Source organism: Thunnus thynnus, chromosome 3 (assembly GCF_963924715.1).
Source record: "Thunnus thynnus chromosome 3, fThuThy2.1, whole genome shotgun sequence".
Lineage (NCBI taxonomy): Eukaryota > Metazoa > Chordata > Actinopteri > Scombriformes > Scombridae > Thunnus > Thunnus thynnus.
In genome coordinates, this window is record NC_089519.1 from 9,140,952 (window position 1) to 9,162,617 (window position 21,666).

At 42.2% G+C, this 21,666-nt stretch overlaps 1 protein-coding gene across 1 annotated transcript in view; it reads left to right on the forward strand.

Moving 5' to 3' along the window:
* The window catches only part of xylt1 (xylosyltransferase I), a 79,558-nt gene that overhangs the window by 22,628 nt on the left and 35,264 nt on the right, over positions 1 to 21,666 (forward strand). The window contains exon 2 of the mRNA XM_067583953.1: positions 20,235 to 20,826. Coding sequence (XP_067440054.1) covers positions 20,235 to 20,826 — 592 coding nt within the window. The remainder of the gene's footprint in view (positions 1 to 20,234; positions 20,827 to 21,666) is intronic.

A 21,666-nucleotide genomic window follows, 5' to 3' on the forward strand; every position in this document is an offset into this window, starting at 1 on the left:
TACTTGCAGACTAATGACATTCCCATTAGCCTCAGCTGTACTTTGTGTTTAGTGCTAATTAGAAAATGCTAACATAACATGCTAAACTCGCATACTGACATTAGCCTTTTGATCACCTAAGTACAGCCTCACAGAGCTGTTAGCCTGGCTGTGGACTCTTTAGTCTTGTTCTTTTCTAACTTAAAACAATACTTTCATGCCATAACTACATTACAAGAGTTATTGGTCTCCGTATTCTTTCTTCCTGTCTATACTGGCTGTGATAAGTGACCCTTTTGTAGAGTGACGACAGTGCAAACCACGGTGCTCGCTCTGTGCAAAAAATGCATTCCAAAGTTGATCCGAAGCTAATTTAAGGCTTCAGTGGTTTGATTTAGACAAATCAAAAGGTTATCTCCGTTCTGGCAGTGGTGTATAGATTTATTGCTGGTGTTGTGTGATGGCAACAAATGAAATGCAACACCCAAGACATGTCCCTCTGCCAGGGCCCAGCTAACTTAGCTGCTTAGCTAATTAGCTAACTTACACTGCTGTAATTTATAATGAGCTTTGGCTGAAGTTTAGAATACAATCAGCAGTAATGTAGATATTTATGTATATATGGCATGTGAGTATTCTGTGAAGATAATGTGAAGAAATGCTATAAAGTTCTGACAGAAAGACATTTTTCTGAATAGTCAATGAAGTTGTGGAACCTGCCTCAGGCAAGAAAATGAAAAGTAAAAGCAACTTGAATGTTAATGGCAGCATCCCCGCTTCAAGTCCTGACGGTGGTTCTTGTTGCATGTCACCTCCCCTCTCTTGTCACCATAGCGATTGATGAGGGATGCACTGATATGACACGCCGGATTGGTTTCGCAACTGATACTGACCTAAGGGGATCCAGTATCTGCTGTGATGTGACCAACACACATCGTATACAGTTTCTTTGTCAATATCAACATAAAATTCGATGTTTCTGCTATTACTTCCATTCGTGTCCGTATTAAATGTATAAACGTAAAGACAGTTGAAGGAAACATCACATAATTCACATTTCATTTGAATGAAAACACAACAAGTGAGGCTCAGCAGTGTTTGATCAAGGATGTTGTTGTCTGGCGGATTTCTGAGGGGTTTTTTTCCTGTTCACTCTCCCTCTGCATGCTTCTTTATCCAGTTTCCCTTCCTTTTCTCACCAGCCTTTTTTTTTTTTTAGTCATTTTTCCTCATTTGCGCAATTCTCTGCATTGTTTTCTCTTGTGCTGTATGTCTGTGTCTCATTTTCTTTTCTTTTCGTTTTTTTTTTTTTGTTTCCCTCTTCACACAGTAGCTCTGTTTGCCTCAGCACTTCTTCCACTGTGTGCATCTGCTGCTCCTAGCGTTGGTGTGTGTGCATGTGTGTATTTCTTTTGCTAGTGACATTTCTGTGCCAGGTGTGACAAATGGCAGGCAGAGAGGAAACATTTATTCCCTGTGGTGAGCTTAATTAGCCTATCAGCTAAGCCTTGGCACCAGCTTGTTTTGAAAGCCACACACACACACACACACACACACACACAAACACACACTCGCATGCACACACGTTTATCCACAAGTAAGAATTCACCAACAAGTGCACACTCAGGCGTACACACAACAGACAAATCACTTCAGTACATGAAATACACAGATAATTGGACAGTATAATTAAATGATGTCTAAATCACAGCTCCAATTCTTATTTTTCTTCTCTGGCTTCACATACAGAGGGACTCAGCTGTAGCCAACCTCATCTTTTCTCCATTAAAAGGTTAAATCATTTACAAATTACAGCTCTCCTCCAGCAGTTAGCCTATGTTGGGTGTATAGAGGCCATGTAAGGCCAGCAGGCAAGACTGGAAGAGAGACTATGAAGAGATAACGTGTGTGTTTCTGCTGTGTGCGGTTTTGTATGCAGGGAATCACATCATGTATCCATCTGTGTGTTTCTGTGTCTTTCTGCGTGGAAACATCTGTCTAGTTCTGTGTTGGTCCATTGTCGTGCCAAATCCAACATCTGCAGCTGATGGATGGAAGTTGGGTGGCAATGAAGGAGGGGGAGGAAGAGTCCTGGGGTCCAGTAACCCTACAGCCAAGAAAAGGAGCTGTAACACACTGCTTCTAATTACACACACACAAATACAAACACACACACACACACATATACACGCAAGCGCATAAATGTGCTTTCAGCTGAATGAGTGGTGTCTAAGGGCTTTTCTTTGTCTCTTCTCTACTCAATCTGTGGACAAATTACAGACATTATTGGCTGCAAAAGAGACTCCCTGTTTACCTCCGTCTCTTTCTCTTTCAGACTGAGCTGGGGCCCTGGCATGTCCCTGTGCACCCCCGCTGCGGCAAAGGAAATGAAAGCCAAAAATGTTGCTGATGTGTCTCCCTGCTAAGCACTGGGTTTCTAGGCTTTGATGCCAGCCAGGTGGTTGAGGGGATATTAAGGTGCCCTTTAAGGGTAGAAATGGGGGAGGTGAACGTTGTAATTTGACCAGATTGTGTTGCAACTTGTTTTGGGGCGTGGCTGGGTCCGGCAGCCCTGCTGGCAACAAATGGCTTTTGATGTCAGGGTTAAAAGGTTTGGTGGGATGTTTGGAGAGACTCCATGCTGTTCTGAGGTGGGATTAGTGTTGGAAAGTTAACAATGGGAAGTGAACCATAGTACTTGTTGTTCTCCACCAACACCTTAGGAGTTGAGCTGATCAGCTATAAATGCCTCCGACCTGGCAGCTTTTTCTTGCAAAATATGATTTGAAGGCAAGCAGTACATGGGTCATCCTTCAGGCTCAAGTAAATATAGAAACCTTGATTTTTTTGCTAATAACATACAAGACCACATGGTATGGTGAAAAACTTTTTGTACATCTTGTTTGCTGTCTTGTCCTTCATCTACACAACAGTACATTCCCGTCGTCTTCATGGCCTCAGGTCGTCCCCTAAACTGTAAATACAGAAGGATTGTGCTCATAGTCCACTTACCTGGTTAAACAAGAGTTAAAAAATTAACATGTGACCTACTGGTTAATGACGACGATCCACTTTGTCCAGTCAGGGCTTGGCATTAGTAAGAAGCCACTTGTCAGCTGCCAGGAGATTAAGAGTGGTGATAGAGTGAGAGAGAAGGGAAAAGCTGCTCTGATGCTACTTTGTTCCTGAACAGGGTGGAGGTAGCAAGAATGTCTCCAGCTGGCCAGTCCTTCGCTCCCGATTTCACCCATGTCTAACAAAGAAAATGACCCCAAAAAATGAAATTCTTAGTCACGCTAGCAGCCTATACAGACTCACAAGAGTGTATAAGAAATCATTAATAATCTCCTAGTGACGTCAACATTCATTTTGCACAGCTAGGTAATGTTTTAGAAAGACATTTATGTTTGAATAAGAGCTTTGCAGATTTTGTTATAGTTCTCAATAGTTCTTCCTCTTTCTCACTGATATCCAGTTTTTCACCTGCATTATATACAGCCATAAAAAGAAGAAAAAAATTAAGAGCTAGTCAAATTCAGAAAATCCTAAAAGCAGTATTTGTTGGTTGGCCTGTCTTCTTTTTCAGACAAAACAGTGCTCTGTTTGGTAATCTAGCAGTACTCTGTCAATAAAGGACATGATGTCCAAATCATGTGCAAGTAACATGAGCCTCAGAGGTCTATTCCTTTGAAAGGACAACTTTGATCAGTAGCAGTGTTGTGAGAACTGTAGGTGAACAGTGCCAAAATTAATACTGGGGTCAAGCAGGGAAATCTCTTACAGTCTGGTTGCAAACAGGATTAGAATGAATCAATAGCTGCTTTGATGAATACAGTTATTGTAATTGTTTCAACAGAGAAACTAGTTCTGTCATAGAGGGCCTTATGATTCATTTTGTTTTATAGCAAAGTGAATTTGTAGCATTTTCACTGGGCGGATGTTATCATATTCTTATATTTTTCTTTGGATCCATTCAAGGTCCTTAAAACTAAAAAAAACTGCTTAAAGTCTGAAATCTCCATTCTGCCTCAGGATCCACTGTGCTGGACAGTGGGCCCTTCAATCATTTAGAGGTTTTAATGATCTGGGTGTCAGACCAAAAGATTGTATCAGCCGTCTCTCCACTCGTTATTGCTAGCTAAGGTGCTTAACTCCTCACCTTCACTTCTCCTCCTCCCCCTGCCTTCCCTGTTTTTTCTCTGATCTTTATCTCTCTGTCATTGCATCACACAGATAACTCTGTAGATTTTTGAGACTTTGGAAAGTTATCAACCACATTCCTCTGAAATTGTAGATTGTTATAGGAGTTTACCTTTTTTTTTCGTTTTGTGGTGGCCAAGCATGACTGGCAGTATTGAGAGTATCACAGTTATTTGGAGAAAAGCCATTAGTTGCTTGCATTTGGTGTTTAAATGCAAATCTGACCACATGATATGACTTCCAAATGAATTGACTAAAATAATTTGGAAAATCATATTCAAGACAAATGTTTAACTTCTCAGCATGCAAAATGCATTAAGCAAATGTAAATGTAACAACTGGAACATTCACACTTCTGAAAAAGTCATTTTTAGAGTATTCCTGCTTCAGTAAACAGTTGTGCTACTTCCTGACAGATTTTCACCCCCAATTCTCTCTACGGATACCAAACCAACGACTGTCTCCACAGGCTACTTCTGAGTCGTGCAACACAGCCTGAACCGTTTTGTCTGAAAGACAAGAAGTGATTATAAGACTGTGACCAGACTCAAAATATCCCCTCTGGAAATAATTGGACCCTTAGAGGAGTCCTCCGTTACACTGTAATGCATCATCCATTTATGCATACATGACACCTCTGTATGTGTCTTGTCCTGGTTCCTGTGCCAATATGAATCCCATGTTAGCATAAGAATGCTACCACAATATTACCCTTATTTAAATGATGGCCAAACACTATACACCATTCAGTAAACCAGGCATTTAGCTAAATGCCTGGTTTACTGTGACCCTCACCTCTGCCCGTGTGACCCACTACAGAAAAGAGAGTTACTATTGTGGTGAAATATGCAGTCAATGGGGGTGAGCACACAGAATAGACCTCTATTTCACTGTTTTATAGCATTGAGAAAGCCTTACCTTTGATCTTATGGCCCCAAAGTGCTATCAAGTACATCAGGACCAGAATTGTTTACGTGGTCCCTCCATCTCACATCCTTGACTAACTCTGGAGAAGTGTTGCTTTAAAAGAAGTGTTTGTTAGCTTGTTAAACAGTGTCTGAAACCCACTCCCACCACACCTTTTCAACGTTAGAATTCGGAAAGCTGCAGGCAACAAGTTTTGTGCGCAGTTATCCCCATTTGTAAGATTATCACATCCCGTCCCTTAATGACTGCAGGCTTTTTGCTGCACCTTCAAGTGGGGGCATTCAGAGCAGCTACAAACACTTTTGCTTATAGACGTGGTTGGATCTTACAAATGCGCAGATTGAGTTCGCTCAGAACTGTAGGTGTTCAACACTTCAAGCATGCCCTTACCTTGAGGCCGGATTAAAGACCCACAAGCCTTGTGGTTGGCTCAAACAGAAAATACAAATGCAGGTATTTTGTAATTGTTTGTCATGTTTGTGTTCTTTATAATGTTTCTAGAAATATGATCGAAGATATTCATGGTTGACATCTAAAGCAAGCCAAATTACTACCCATGTTTCCTCAGCACTAAGACAAAGGGCTGGGTAATGCTAGAAAAGAAGTAGGTCACACGACATTCAACTTCATCGGAAAGTCTTTATAGCTGTTCTGAAAGGCCACATTCAAAGGCAGTGTGAAATGCCAATCATCATAGGGAAACAGGAGATTCAATAATCATTAAATATGAGGATAACGGTGCACATTTTTAGACAGTCTCGGAACAAAAAAAGGGCTAGAGAGAGAATTTCAACCCCTGGCTCGTAAACCTTTGCACAGCTGTTACAGTTACAGAAAAGGTTGGACACAGCCCCCCAATGCTTACATTGGGAACATTGGTGTATACTTACACTTATGCATCAAGAAGTTAACTGTTTTGATGATTCACTGAACTATCCTGAGCTCTGTTTCATCAGAGACACTCATCATAGAAACTCACATAGTCTTTTCCTCATTTTCCTCCTTCTTAGCTCAGTATCTCATCTAATCTTAGCTAAATGTCTGTCTTGTTGGTGCACTCTTAGTTCAAACTCTTTCTGTAGCTTGATACCCCTTTTTTAACCAGGGTAGGGTACTAACCCAGTTCAGAATCAGTAACTAATCTTAAACCAATTTTCACGTTTCAACAGCTAAAGAACCGGCTCTCAGCCAGGAAAACTGGTTCCAGAGCAGCACCAACACTTTCCTGGTCTAGAAAAAGGAACCACTTACGTCAGGGGTTGAAGTCGGGATTAACCAAAATACATTCTCCAGCCAGGCTAAAAGCTGTTAATATGTCACCTTATTAAGTTTTGTGGTATGATAAGCTACTTCTACTTATGTAAAGGAACTGAGTACTTCTTCCAACACTGCAGGTCACAGAATCTGATGGGTCACCAAAAACAGTGTAACACCGGGTAAGACGGCCTTCAGTCATGTGATACAGTCATGTCTTGCTTGAGTATACTTCAGTGTGATCAGTCCGCTGGTAATGGCATACTTAATCGTTCATTTAGTAGGCAGTATACAGTAGATACAAGATAAAAAGCCGTGATGTAGTCCACCATTGTTGTTGTGCTTGAAGTTCTTCTTTTTTCCATTTTATGGCGGGTGGCAACCAGCGATGCGGTACATTTCCGCCAACTACTATGTTGGAGCATGAAGCGCTTGAAGTTGGCCTTAGCGTTGCTAGGAAACTAGAGGCATGTACAGTTACATAACGACTTGGCTCTCTAGCCCGTGGAAAAGCAAGCTGGTTCTTAGAAGGTTTACTAGTTTAACCAACTGTGAACTGGCACCAGTACTAGGTTCCAGTTGGTGGAAAGGGGGTATAAGGGCATTTTTACACCTCTGCTTTTTAACAGTTCTAACAACAGTTTCTAACAACTAGTCAGAGAATGAATTGAGGTCCTGAACTAGCGCAACATAGTACGTTGTATTTGGCCAGTGGACCTTCTTCAGGACCTTCTTCCTGTGTTTATGTTCTGGCTCCTGCCCCAGACACATCTGAACAATAAGTGGAGTGAACGTTCTCACGTGGTTTGTAGTGATACATTTTGAGTCACCTGGATATTTCTCTGTGTGAAAAGAAACCGAATCAAGGAGAAAACGCACCAAGCACCAACTCATTAAACTCATTCATTCATTCAGACCAGAACAAACGTACTATAGGTTTGAAAACGCCATAAGTAATCTGGAGCTGTCTGTGCATTTCAGCGCATAGGACAAGCTCAGACTTACACAAATAAGCCTCAGGTGATTAACATCGTACTACTTCCCAATCCTTTTATCTTATTTTTCACTCCACCGTCAGTGCACAGAAATTCATTTCCTCTGCAAGTATAAACAGAGCAGATAGGGTCCTAACCTCCGTGCACGGCACATGTGTTCTTTTTGTTGTCAGAGTGACACAGGTCACTGACAATTTATGTCATTTGCGAAATTGTGTTCCCAGAAAAATGCTCCTTGTTATTGCCTGGTCGTAATGTAGTCAGGTGGTGTTCTGTTCCCGAGCTGAATTCCTTTTTGACGCTGCATACAGATGAGAGAGAGAGAGAGAGAAGGATGATGTGTGACAAGGCGCGAGCCTCATTTGAACCCAAGTTGAGATGTATGATATACATCTGAGTCACCAGACATACCTGGACACCAAAACATAATTGATAATGTAATTAACCGGTGACTTACATTCCCATGAAAGCAGAGACGTAATAGGAAATACATCAAAACAGATTATTGCAATCCCCTGGACAACCCAGTCTCACATCAAAATGTGTAATAGCTACGTTGGTCCACAGTACAAAACGTATTAGTTTCATAATAACAGCTCTAAAATTGTGAGATGGTTACATTTTTTTTGGCCAATTCTTTTCTATTGGCCATTGTCCACATCACATGACTGTCAGGTTTCTGTCTGCAAAAACAAAAAAAGGCTGCCATTCCTTTTATTCTCGGTGGATATTTTAAAGTTGTTTTGGAATTCATTCATTCAATTATTTTTGATAGCATTTCTAGCGAAAAATGTGCATTTTATTTTCATAATCTTCATTCAGTGAATGTATATGATGTTTAGTTTGTCAGTTATTACAAAGATTCTTGCAGGCTTTCTATCATTGCTGTAGTGGTTGCTACGGATGTTGCTGGCAACAACGTAGCTGCATGTTGTTTGAATCATTGTCTTTGCGTTGTGTAGAGTTTAGAGTGCCCCGGGGATGAATTGAATTTGAAATCCAGAATTTGAAGCTCAAGGTCCACTTATTTACTTCTTTCAGAGTTTTTGGTCGTATTGCACAGTCCTCATCAGCAAATTAAGTTTGCTCAGAACTGTAGATGTTCAAACTTCCCATTATTGTTGGCAGTCTCCAGACAAAAGCCAGTAAATTAGAAATCTCTTGACTGGTTTCAATGAACCTTGGTGCACAAGCTGCAAGTAAAAGAGCAGCAGCTTCAGTCTTCTGTCTGAAACGGAAGAAAATAGACTTGGAGTGTAAAAGTGGGCTTCCGGTCGCAGTTACATACGTATAGCACAAGCCATTATGCGGCCTGTGTAGACAGCTGTATTGATTAAAATAGAAGCGTGCCATGCACACACTTGAAAAGTGAATTTTGTTCTTATTCCCTGTGACTATTATTATGTGTATTTTTGATTAAGATGTGGATCCCAATGCACGTTAAAAAAACTTAAAAATATTTGCTACATGTTGCTCTGTGGGTGCTCTTTTGTCCCAATTTGTTTTGTGATCTTGGCACCTTAATAACTAGTTTTGTTTTCGGTCAGTATGGTCATCAGGGAATATTTTTTTCACTTCTCCATATTATGTATGCATGTTACACAATAATGAGTTTCTGGAGGTTTGTCCTGCTGACAGAATTTGTGGCTGCATTGTGGAAGTGAAACCAAAGCTCTTACTGCTGTGTTATATTTGCACAGCATTAGTATGCTTCACTCACACACAGGCGCATGAGTGACTTAACACACACACACACAAACACATTTATTTTTTCCTAGTGATGAAGTGACTGAAAGGATCTTGCATAAACACAGAGCCTGTCATTTTCATCAATGTGTTGCCATTGCAGACAGAGGAGCTGACCCACTCTGACCTCTGCGTCGGGGTCACACTGAGGTCCTGCAGTGGCACGGCTATGTCACACGGATGACAGGAATCTCAGCTATGTTCCCTGACACACTCACTACAGATCTTACATCATACATTCACATACATTCCCACAAGCCTATTCATGCAGAGGAAAGACAGGGGATTGGGACCTTTCCCATCAGTCCACCCTGCCATTTCTATCGTGTCCGCCTCTATTCTTCTTCTGTACGTTTCTACTTTTTCTGTCTTTACTTTACTCCTTCCCTCCACCTTCCTCCACTTGTTATCTCTCTCTCGTAGACCCCCTTTCTCCTGTTTCCCTGTTATTTTTAACCCATCGTCTTTTGGGGGCCTCTGTGAAAAGTTTGTGTGAACAGCTCGTCGCCTTTGGCACATACACAAATGCACGCATGCATATGCACACACACACACTCTACCCTCCCCTATAGATCAGCTGTAGGATCCTACTGTGCAATCCAACCACGTGGCATCAATGCACAGAAGAGACCCTCTGTATTGGTGCCATTTAGCAGGGGCCCATGATGTCACAGGGAAATCGCCTTCATCTCACACACTGCACAGAGACGCAGCCCCTCCCCCGCTCTCTTTTCTTCTCATCGCCGTGGTGAATGGAATTGCATGGCTGTGCAGTTCAATCACTGTCAACTGCAAAGAAAAGGGGTCTCTTGTGCAAAATTTCATGATTCACAATTGATTAAATAGGGGTGTCATTTCATGGCTGAACAGGGAGGTGTGCGAAGATAGAGAGCAGGGGGGGTAAGGCTTTTTCATGCCCTTGTGAGATATGGCTCAGAAATCGCCTGATGGGCCCCATTCAAAGCTGGAGATGTGAAGTTCTGGGTTTTATTCACGGTGGAAAATAAGAGGCCGCTATAAGAGAGGAGGGGGTAAAGGGACACAGTAGGACAATTGCCAGTATCTTCTCATTGCTTGTTGAAGGGCTTTCATGCCCTTGGGAGATATAGACCTAATATACTGTATGTAAGGCGTATGATTTAGATTTCTGTTGTCAGCTGGAAACACCAAGGGTCCACCCAGTGAGGAGGAAAGAGGACAGAAAGTGGTTTTAAGAATAAAAAAGAATGAAAGAGGATGGTTTTGAAAGAGTGAGAAGGCATATATCACCGTATCCTAAAAAAGGACAATGACTACAGTGGTAGTGAGGTTAGTGAGAAAGCATTGTGTTGTGGGAACTGTACTGAGTTGCAAACCTCAGATCATAACCAGTGAGGTTTCTCGGTTGAAATAGTTTTATTCAGAAATCGGAATCATGTATAGCCCTGGCTACAAGCAGTGTTACAAAAGATTCAGTCCTAATGTTGATATTAAAACTAGTCAAGAATTTGACAATATACGTATACATGGCAAACTAAGCTAAACATTTACAGCACCTACATACGGACAGCTTTCGTTTTAGCTTGTTCATTAGAATTCACTATTAGCCTAACCAGCGCGCTGTGGTTGTGTAAAACATCCCAACGGTGGATGGGAGACTGTGGACAAAGTTGACACAGTTGAAAATACCGCTTTTCTACATGTTTATGCTTGTTGAACAGGTGGTTTGATAAAGTACTTTTTGGCTTTTTACTCGCAAAGGTTTTATCGCACTTAAAGTAACAGGCGTAGCTGTCATCAACTCAAGTAAAACATTATCTTTAACTTCACCTGGTTCACTGTCTCCACCGCAGCCCCTCTTAAATCTTTAATGTTTTTTCAATGATTACATATAGCCTAGATTTCACTGTAAAATAGTACTAAAATAGAGTGTACTGCAGGTGGAGTTGGAGTATAATTAGCAAATGTTAGCATGACTAGCTGCTAATCAGAAGATGTAAAATCCCAAGCGCTAGGTCAGAAATGTCATCTGTCACTAATGTCACTAATTTAAAACTGCTACCCCAGCTAGTCCTGTCATCGCAAATTATCACAAGTGTGTAGCACTCATTACTTAGGAAGCATTGTTAGCCCACCTTTTACACAACTTAGATCAAAAATATTGACCTATAGATTTTACATTTAATTATTTATTCATGGCTCCCAGTGTGAGAGGATTTTTTAATTAAATTCCATAGAGTGAATGTTAGTGATTGATCACTGAGGCAGGAATGTTTCCACTGTAAGGCAACTCTACAGTTGTGGTGGAAATCACTCCCCCATTCACTCATTCTCTACTCCCAATATAATAGACACTCAATAGTGAGCAGTAAATTCAGATTTCAAACACCATTTTGCACTTTTAAAGTGTTCCCAATATTTTCCCCCCCTTATATATGTTGATGGAGTGGACAAAATAGTAGGAACACCATTCAATATAATGCACTCTAGTACACCACCACCCACTATGGCCTCAGTAATAAACATAAAGTAGAATTATCACCTTACTGACGCTGTCAACAAAAACTGAAAATGTATAAGCTTCGTAAGTGGGGAATATATGGCAGAGCTGTTGTATTGGATTGCATTAGATTGCACAAGTGTACCTAATGAATTGGCTGGTGAGTGTATATTACTCCACAATCACACACATACACTCTTACACAGACACACACAAACACCACACAGGCCCCAGGATAAATGTGACTTTCACTAAACCTAAAGTCTCACAAGTGACTGTGTGTGTGAGCGTGCAGACTTTTGTGTGTGCACAGTATGCTTTTGTGTATTACAAACAGAGGGCAAGTGAGTCTGTAGACGCAGGTGTGTGTGTGTGCGTGTGTGTGTGTGTGTGTGTGTGTGGTAAGTAATCCATCTATGTAAGCTGCTGGGATGCTAAGTAAAGATTTTTAAGGGGAGAAGGCAAACCAAACCTCGTGAGACTCAGGCAGGCCGGCTTCACTTTTGCCACATGCTTTAGGGGTTTTAGCTCTAATATTGTTCTCAGTGTGAGTTTCCTTGTTGTTGGTACACACTCGGAATAAATCTTTGAGGTTATTTGAGGTCATCTCTTAAATCTATTTCTCCATAATCCAATTTAGGGGAAAGTTCCAGAAGAGAATCATTTTGATATCAACACATTTATAGTATTTTCTTATTTTTCCACTCTTGCATTTATATCATTTAATTTCCACAAGTGAGCAGAATCTATTAAATTATGACCAATAAGTGAAACATTTACATTTCAAGCATTTATCTGATGCTCTTATCCAAAGTGGCTTATAATAATTGCAATAGATGAATTAGCTTAAATTCCAAGATTTACTATCCTCAAAACAACCAGGAGTAATGAATTTAATGGTCAAGACTCAGCAGAGAATACTAATGTATGATCGTAGTACATGAAGTATTAGCATTAGCACACTGGATGCCATGAACAGCTGTAACATTCCTCAAACTGCATGGAGAGGAAAGGAATTTCCCAAAAACCTTATTTTATTATCCCTAAACCAAACTTTTATTGTGTTTTAGTGATACTTTCACATCGTCTTGCAATAGTTTTCAGTTCCCTCACAACACTTTTGCATTCTCTGGTAATAGATTTTGGTTTCCTCACAGAAAACCTAAGATACAATTCAGCAACAGCTACAGCAAATCATCATGTTTAACATGCTGACAGATGCTATCACCCTCCTAACGACAGGGCATTTACATTGCTCACAGTCCAAAGTGTGTGTGAGAACAGAGTTAAGTGTATCACTAACATTAGCTTTAGCCAAAAATGAAGTCAGACTTCGGCCTTATTTTAAAATGTACAAACTTCACACCATGAAATGCACATTCACTTAATGGCTTTCAATCAAACAAGATGTATATTTCAGTCTAATTAATGTAGACATGGAAAAGAAGGAAAATTAGCTGATGAACATGAATTGTAACAGACCTTTTTCACAGCAGACTTGTTATAGTATGAAAAGCACAGGTGTTAATAATGACATTAATTACAGCTCTGTTATATTTAAGTGTCTCAGTAAGCCATGACAGTGACAGCGAGACAGCATGTGCAATACCAGGACTCTGAAACTCAAGCAGCTAAATGGAATTCAGCCATCATTAAATTTATTATCTACATCTGTGTTTTTCTTCCTGTCACATGTCAAAATGTCCTGTTAGCAACATAGCAAGCTGGACAGCTTCACTTATGTTTACTGGTGTTTACCATCAACAGACTATTAAACATACATAGATAATCCAGGGTTATGTTAATCTGGGTTTAAAGTTAGCTACGTGTTAACATGTTCAAGTGAGAAATAGGCACTTTGACATTGGCCTGTAAATATGACATTTAATGATAAGGAATTAAGGCTGGCTGAGTAAGTATCATTTTTTAAATCTATTCTTAAAAGATACTTTTATCAAGTAATCAATTGAGGTTTTTTTTTTACTTGAATTAATTAATAACCGGGATTGTTTTTAACTATTTTATTATGATCCTGGTAATGTCTTCTGTTACTAAAAGTTTCCCATTTGAAGAAACCTGGCATCTGACATTTGGACCTTTTTTGTGAAGCACTTTTTAACTTTCAAATGTTCTCTCTAAATAAAGATTATTAGTCCTGCCCAAACAGTTGCAACAATGCTAACAAGAAATTGAGGGAAATATCAATCAAGCATAATCTGTACACACCCATACAGTCCTGAGAAGAGGTCTAATCAGCCAAAATGATTAAAATCAGCCATGTGGGCTTACCACGAGTGTGCAGAGCCTTTAATATCATATCTGTAATATCCTTCTGAAATTTCAGCAAGACTGCACCGGTGTGGGCTTCATATATCAACGGGCCATCAAAGAACATCGATGCTTTGAGGGGGCTGAGCATTACAGTACTGTATGTACAAACAAGCAGTGCTCTGGGAAGAACTATTGTGAGAGATCACAAAAGTATTGCAGTGGAATGCAAGCACATTGTGAGGGCAGCAAAAGTATTTATTTAATTCCACTGTGGCTTTGCGAGAACTCTTAGGGGCGGCTTTGGCTCAGGAGGAAGGGCGGGTTGTCCGTCAAGAAGAAGGTCGGTGGTTCAATCCCTGGCTCTTCTAGTCCGCATGTTGAAGTGTCTTTGGGCAAGATACTGAACCCCAAATTGCTCCTGGTGGCTGTGTGTGTGTGTGTGTGAATGGGTGAGCATTAGAAACATTGTAAAAGCGCTTTGGATAAAAAAAACGCTATATCACTCCTGATAAGATGGTTCTGCTTCTGCCATCAGTGTGTGAATGTGCGTGAATAGGTGAATGTGCTCTGAATGGTCGGTAGACTAGAAAAGCGCTATATAAATGCAGTCCATTTAACTCCTCAGAGAATCCCCCACAGTTATTTTCTCTTTAGTTTTTATGTAGAGCCTGGATGTGTTTAAAAGTATTTTTTAATTGAGGAACTCCTCTCTTCCTTGTGTCTCTAGCTACGGTCTGCGTTTTTTTGTCTTCTTGCCCAGTAGAAAGCTATGCATGTAAATATAGGCAGTGAAGCAATATAATTATAATACAAGAATATCCAGGAGAAAGAAGAGTAAATTCAACAGCAGTTTGCGAATTCACCTCTGCCCTCTGTTCGAAGTGAATGCCCACAGCTCTCAACCCCTGGCTCACTGTCTCTGGAAGACTTTGATCTTTTCTTAGCTGTTTCAACCAGAAGTAACAGATTGCAATCATTTGTCTGTTTAATAGGATTCCCGGAGGCGAAGCGAGGTTCTTAAAAACTCCTTTCTCCAAATTTAATTTCCCAAACTGAAAGCTGTTCAGTAGTTTTTCAGAGGTTCTCACTTTCTGTCTCTTATAGGTATTTGTAACACAGTTGCACACTCACACACACAGACACACACAGACACACTCCCTTTTCTCTACTTTCGCTCCGGGGCTTGTCGCAGGGCACACAACAAGAGGCTTCTGTGCATACCAAACCCAGACTGTTCATTCAGAGCTGCCGCTAATCGTACATTTACGCACACACACACACACACACACACACAGACACACACACACACACACACACACACACACACTTACATTACATGTGACCAGCATTCCTCCAGTTTTAGCTTCTAGAAGAGAGAGAGAGGGATTGAAGGGATTGACCAAAGGGAGCAAAAGAAAAGGAAAGGTAGCAGAAACATGTGGAATATTCATAACTAGAAGCCAGGATACAACAAAATACTAGATACTGCACCCACCCACAGTATCTCCTATGAAATACATTTGACTGAAGCATCATAAAATGTCTCTCCGTGACTCATCTTTGTACTTCTTTACGTTCTTTCCAGCATGATTGCAACTACAGTCACCTCAGCCCACTTTACCATACTTTCTCGATAAGACTTTGACACCTAAACTGTGAATCTAGGAAAGCAGAAAAGAGCAGCTGCCCTCACCCCCAACTCTACAGATGATAAGCTACGATAAGTAAGACTTCTACGAAGTCACTAAGCATTTAGGTCATCTCCCTCTCCACCCGGGCCCATTTCTTCACGAGGTGTCCTGAGGTGCTGGAGCAGCTGTGAACTAAGTCTGTCAGTGTATCATTCTCCTGTGTCATGCCAGACGCCACATCTTGCTCGGAGAATCACAGGGATTCAGTCCAGGTAATTAATCTGAGCTTGTTAGCCACATGGCAGGCAGGTCGGAGCAGAAGCTGGCCTGTATGCTGCTGAGGTGACTCAACACCCACCTACTCACTAATAGGCTGTAGATGATGGAGTGTATTTCTTAGTAAACTTCACTATATGTTTATGTACGCGGCGATAATGTCTGCATAGCTTTACATACACCGGCTTGTGTTGACAGAGCACATACTGCTGGCACACGCAGTAGCTTATCTCGGTTCAGCCCCATAGGAATGATGTCTTTTAAAGGAAGCGGGCTGGGAGGGTGGGGTGAAACTGATATGTGCTGCTACCTTGCTCTCCCTCACATCTACCATGGGACTGCAACAGTAAATGATGGCATTAGGGAGGTGGGGAGGGGGCGGAGCAGATGAACTGCTTTCCTTCCTAGAGCGAGAGGGATGATACGTGGGCCGGGAAGGAGTGGGGGGGGGGGTCGAAGCCGGACAGGTGCTGAGAGAGAGATATGTGCTTTTCTCTTTGCCGCACAGGAGATTGGGGGGAAATGGAGAGAAAGGGAGAGAGAGAGAGAAAAGGGACAGGTGAAATATTTCCCCCTGTGGCAGAGGAAATGAGGGAAAGTGGAAAGGGCCAGCTCTGTATTGAGAAATGGACTAAACCATTCCCGGAGGGGGTGCTGAAACTCCCAGCCCCACAGGCCGCTCTCTAAGTGTACCTACCAGTGATGGATGATATTAACGTTTACCCCCTCTGCTTTTTCCTCACTCCTCAGCAGAGCTCAGGGAGGGCAGTTTATGTGTGTGTGTGTGTGTGTGTGCATGCAAGCAGGCACACCACATGCCAGGCAATCCTGGCTTGGCCTCCTCGACACTCCCAGGGAGTAGAAAACATATCCCCGGTAACAATCGATAGCTGCCCCTAGCTCCCAGCCCCATCTGCAGTCCAACGCAGCCCTATCTCCAATGGCCGCCACCACTATTAATTCTGTGCCCCACCGCTTCCTGCTTAGAGCCCAGTCACTGAGATTAAAGAGCAACACAGCCACTGAAGTCCTTTGCTCACAGGAGGAGGGAGAGAAGGAGAGAGAAGGGAGCACAGTGTGAAGATTGTTTATCCAGAGGAATCTCCTCAGTGCTCACTACTCATTTCCACTTCAGGGCCACATGAGGCTAACCTCGTCTGACTCTTATCCATGTCAATTAATTTGCAACGAGTCAACATCTTTGTGATGCTTTTTGCTTTTTTCTTCCCCCAAACAAAATAATTACAGCTAGCTGGCTAGGCTGCTTTCAAAGAAGCAGTGTCACAGTAATCTCATGATGAAACAATTAGTTGCTTAATCTGTCAGTCGATCAACATAAAATTAAAACCAGGACAACTTAGAAGTCGTAAAATTGTCATTTATGAAGTAAAATTGTCATGTATTTGCTGGTTGCAGCTCCTTGTGTGAGGATTGGCTGCTTCTGTCAGTCTTCTATCTGGTTGGACATATCTAAGTAAAATAGGCAGAATTAAATACTAATCCTGTCTTTACTGTGCTGTGTTTTATCCACCTCAGCCTGCTGTAGTGTTGTGGCTTTGCTCTCCTTTATGTATCTGCAGTAACAGCAGAAATGTGGGACATTATTTGTGTGAATAGGTGCGAGTGACTTTAAATTCTGGACACAGATTGACAAAATACTAAATTCTATTGGTTAAATGCTAAATAATGGCTTAGCAAATCTGTCGTATTTCCTCCCTTTTTCTTTTTGGCAATGAGTAACAGTGCACAAAACATTTACGAGGGAAAAAGTCCACTCTGTAATACTGCTGTACTATTGTGAATTGACTACCTGAGTGAGTGAACTGGATTTTGTGGTTCCAACAACTCCAATAGAGTGAAAGCTCTTCTCTAGTAAAACCACGTAGCTCCAAGTTAAATGTCAAAACATACTATATCAATAATAAGATCAATGTTATAGTTTATTATTTGGATCAAGTAGCTCATGAAAAAGTAAAATGTGCTGAATTTAGAAAGAAATCTGCTGCTATATAAATATAAGTATCGGATCAGGCTTGTGATCAACATTTTTTTTTTTACAGTTTTCTGATCTTTTATAGACTAAACAGATGAATTGATAATGGAAATAGTCATTCGTTGCAGCCCTGCAGCAATCTGTTCTCTGCCATACGCAGTACAGACAGACATGCCTCTGCTGAGCCTCAATTGCTGTGGAAATGGGGCTATTTAAGTAAAGCAGAGCTTAGAATACTTTTAAGATTTTGTATTTATAGGATAGCATGAATTCAGTGATATGTTAGCTTTTTTTCAGCTAACATCCGGTATCTACCTGCTGTAAGCAAAGTCGATTTGTTCCATCAAGATGAGTTGAGGGACTGTTGTTTTTATCGTTTGCTCACTTGGGCTTTTTTCCAATTTAACCATGTCCCCCATCTCCTCATGTCTCTCGCAGTGGGACTCAAAGCGGGAGTATCCGTTTCTCCAGGGCAAACACATGCTGTCTCCACTTTATTTGCTCTCTCCCTCCCTTAAAAACACACACACACACACACACACACACATACACATACACATACACAAGTGCACACTTTTGTGAAAAAAAATCTACAGGAAGCATACACTGTACACACTTAATCGTGAATGCACACAGACTCATTTTACCTCTGCAAACATCCAGTGACTAGCACTGCATGGATTAGCCTCCTAAAGCATTCCCTTTGAAACTCCGCAAGTAGGGGATTTCTTTTTAGGTGATCACTGGCCTAAGCAGCTGTTACACGCAGGATTAGCAGGTTATGCCATTCAGACAACATGGTCTGTTTAAACTGGCAGGATGGCAGGATGAGGAACGTAGAGACGGACAAGGAAGTGAGGGGAAGGGAGAGGTTACGACAGGTCGGAGGGGAGGTGAAAGCTAAGAAAAAGAGGGCAGAGAGAAAAGGAGGTGCGAGAGAGACGTGAAATGGGGAACAGGTGATGGGAGAACGGGAGTGAGATGTGAAGCAGAAGGGAGGAGAGGTGAAAGCAGCTGAGCAGAGGGATGTGTGAAGGGAAGAAAATGGAGGGGAAAGAGAAATGAGTGAAGAAGGAAAGAAAGGAGAGGATGGGTGAGGAGAGGAGGAGAGGAGAGGCAGAAAGCTTAAAGGTATCCATTGTTGTGAGAATCAGACCCTGCCAAGGAAGCAGTTTAAAAAGGAGCTGACAATGAGAATATTGTTCTCCCTCTGTTTTTCATCCAGTTTTTTTGTTTCTTGTTGTCTCACTTCCATAATATCACCCCGCTCCTGTCTCGCTGAGTGTGAAAGTGTGTCATCCAGCCACCTTTGTAATTGTGCCAGTACAAGGTGTTTGCAGAGAGAGAAGGTTGATGGGCTGATAACAGGTCTGGCTTTAGGGGTGGAAAGACATTTCCATGCTGAGCGGCTGGCTCACAATAGCATCTTCCCTTGCATCTCTCACCTCTCCTGCTTCCATTCTGTCTCACAACACCTTATATTGCACTTAGTCCTCTCCCACCCCGCCCCTTTTCTGTCCTTTTTTTTTCCTGTGTCTTGTAAATGGAGAAATACATCAGGGATCCCTGTTGTTATGAGCTCTATCTTTCCTTCACTGGTGTTTGTCGTACTGAACCCCTCCCACCCGCCACCGATTCCCTTCTGTCTCTCTCTTGTGTAGCGTCTAGCAAGGTGTGCAACAGCGGTGTGGTAGCCAGGCAGCTTTCTTAGTTTTCCGTGTGATGCATCGCGGCACATCTCTCTGGAACAAGCCGGCGCTTTCTGGGAGCAGAACTCATGCCTTGTGTCAGCGCTCCTTCGCCTCGCGCTCCCCACTTTCACTCATTACCCTTTTTCCTCTTTCTACGCTCCCCTGTGCCCCTCCTTCGCTTTCGGCCTATTCTGCCGGAAAGATAGGGAAATTGTACATTCTAACACACACACGCACGCATTATCTCACATACGCAGACACACAGGCCTGTCAAGTGCAGCCTCTCCAGTCACACGCCACACTACTACAATTTCTTCACATTCTCATGTGGCTCCAGTGAAAAAGGAATTGTGCACATGCATGCACACACACGCATAAACACAAACACCCACACAGACTCACAGTCATATTCTGGCCCTTTATCCCCTTTTGGTAATCTGTTTACGGAGAGCTGGGCCCATTTGAGGGAGAATTTAATTGAAACCGGGGCTAATCTGATGATGGCACGGAGCGGCAGAGTCTTCAGCCCTGCATCACCTACAGTTAGGTTGCACCTTGTAGTCCTCACACTCAATACCTTGCTACTTCATTTCATGCCTCATGGTTCAATGCAGCGCTGCCCACTCATACATGCCACATTGATTGTTAATCCGACATTTGATATGCACCGCGCTCACTCAATTCTGATCTTGTTTTTCTTGTTTGTGCCCCTCCTCCTCCTCTTTCCTCATCCCCCCCATTCACCCAACACTTCCCTTGTCTTTCTCCTCCTTTTTCTACTCTTTCCTGCAGGATGGTTATTACTCCCATCGTCCGAAGGAGAAAAACAGAGTGGACAGCAACAACGAGAACTCCGTACCAAAAGACTTTGAGAACATAGACAATAGTAACTTTGGTGCACGCTCGCAGCCACACCGGCAGTCTGTAGGGGCCACCAGCAGCAAGCAGCAGCGGGAGCACCTGCAGGAGAAGGCCCACGCCCAGCAGCAAACATGGCGGGACAGCTCCCCGAGTCTGGGCCGCAGCTCGAACGAAGTGCTGCCTGTAGGGCACCAGCCGCTGGCGGTCAGCAACAACGCCTCCTACGTAGGTGGTCAGGGTGTCGCAGGAGGGCCGCAGCAGCACTATCGTGCCTCACAGCAGGTCCAGCAGGCCCAGTCACAGCACAGACATCAGCACCCCCACCGGAAGCAGGCCACTGCAGCGCCGCTGGAGGTGACCTACGACCAGCCACCTAAGTGCGAGATCAGTGGGAAGGAAGCCATTTCTGCTCTGTCCAGAGCCAAGAGCAAGGAGTGCCGGCAACAGATCGCAGAGGTGTACTGCAGGCACAAGGAGGGCCAATTAATGCCTGAGAAGGTCACTCGCTACTGCCCCCTTGAGGGTGAGTCCGTGATTATAATTAATTTGATTGATTATTTGATTTTGGTTAATACAAATTGTTATCTGTGGAGTCAGTGCAGTCACTTTGTATTCTACGCAAACACGGTCTCACTGAATGGGTCGATATCTATCAAGCTTCCCAGCATGAATTAAGATTGTTGAGTAGGCTCCAAATGGTTGTGTTATTGTTAATGTTTTTATACGATGCTTGATGCCACATAGATGCTGTCGTATCTCGCTGTTTTTAGTTTTTTTAGTTTAGTTTAGTTTTTTAGTTTTATCACACTTATGTATGGTAGAAAAGCAGATTTGGACTGTTTGGTCTTTGCTCAGTGGATGAAGGAACCCTGGGATAGAGGTTGTATCACACTGAGTCCTGAGTCCTCCCTTACCAAACGCTGTATGTATGCCCATGTGGTACAGTATGCAGTATGGTACTGTATGTGAAAGCACTGGTGAGGAGTGCAGTGTTCTTTAAACATTTGTTCATCTTCACAAATAACTTCAAAATCATGTGGTTTATAATCATGATTTTTGCTTGAGATTACTCTTCTATTAGTACAAAACAACCTATAAATAATGCTGACAGGTTGTCAGTGTCCTTACTTTAGTTTAGTGACATTTATTTTCTCCACATTATTTCCTTCTGCTCTCCGCTGTTCAAGCTTTTTTTTCTTTTTTTTTTTACAGGAAAAGAAAAGTAATATCCGCAAAGTTAAGTACAAAGGCCAGTCAGACCAAGTCTGACCAGTCAGGCTTTAGCAGATGGTAAAATATTTCCTGTTCTTGTAATTTCAGTTATTGTCAAAGCCAAGAAATGCCTTTTTTTGCTGATGTGTAA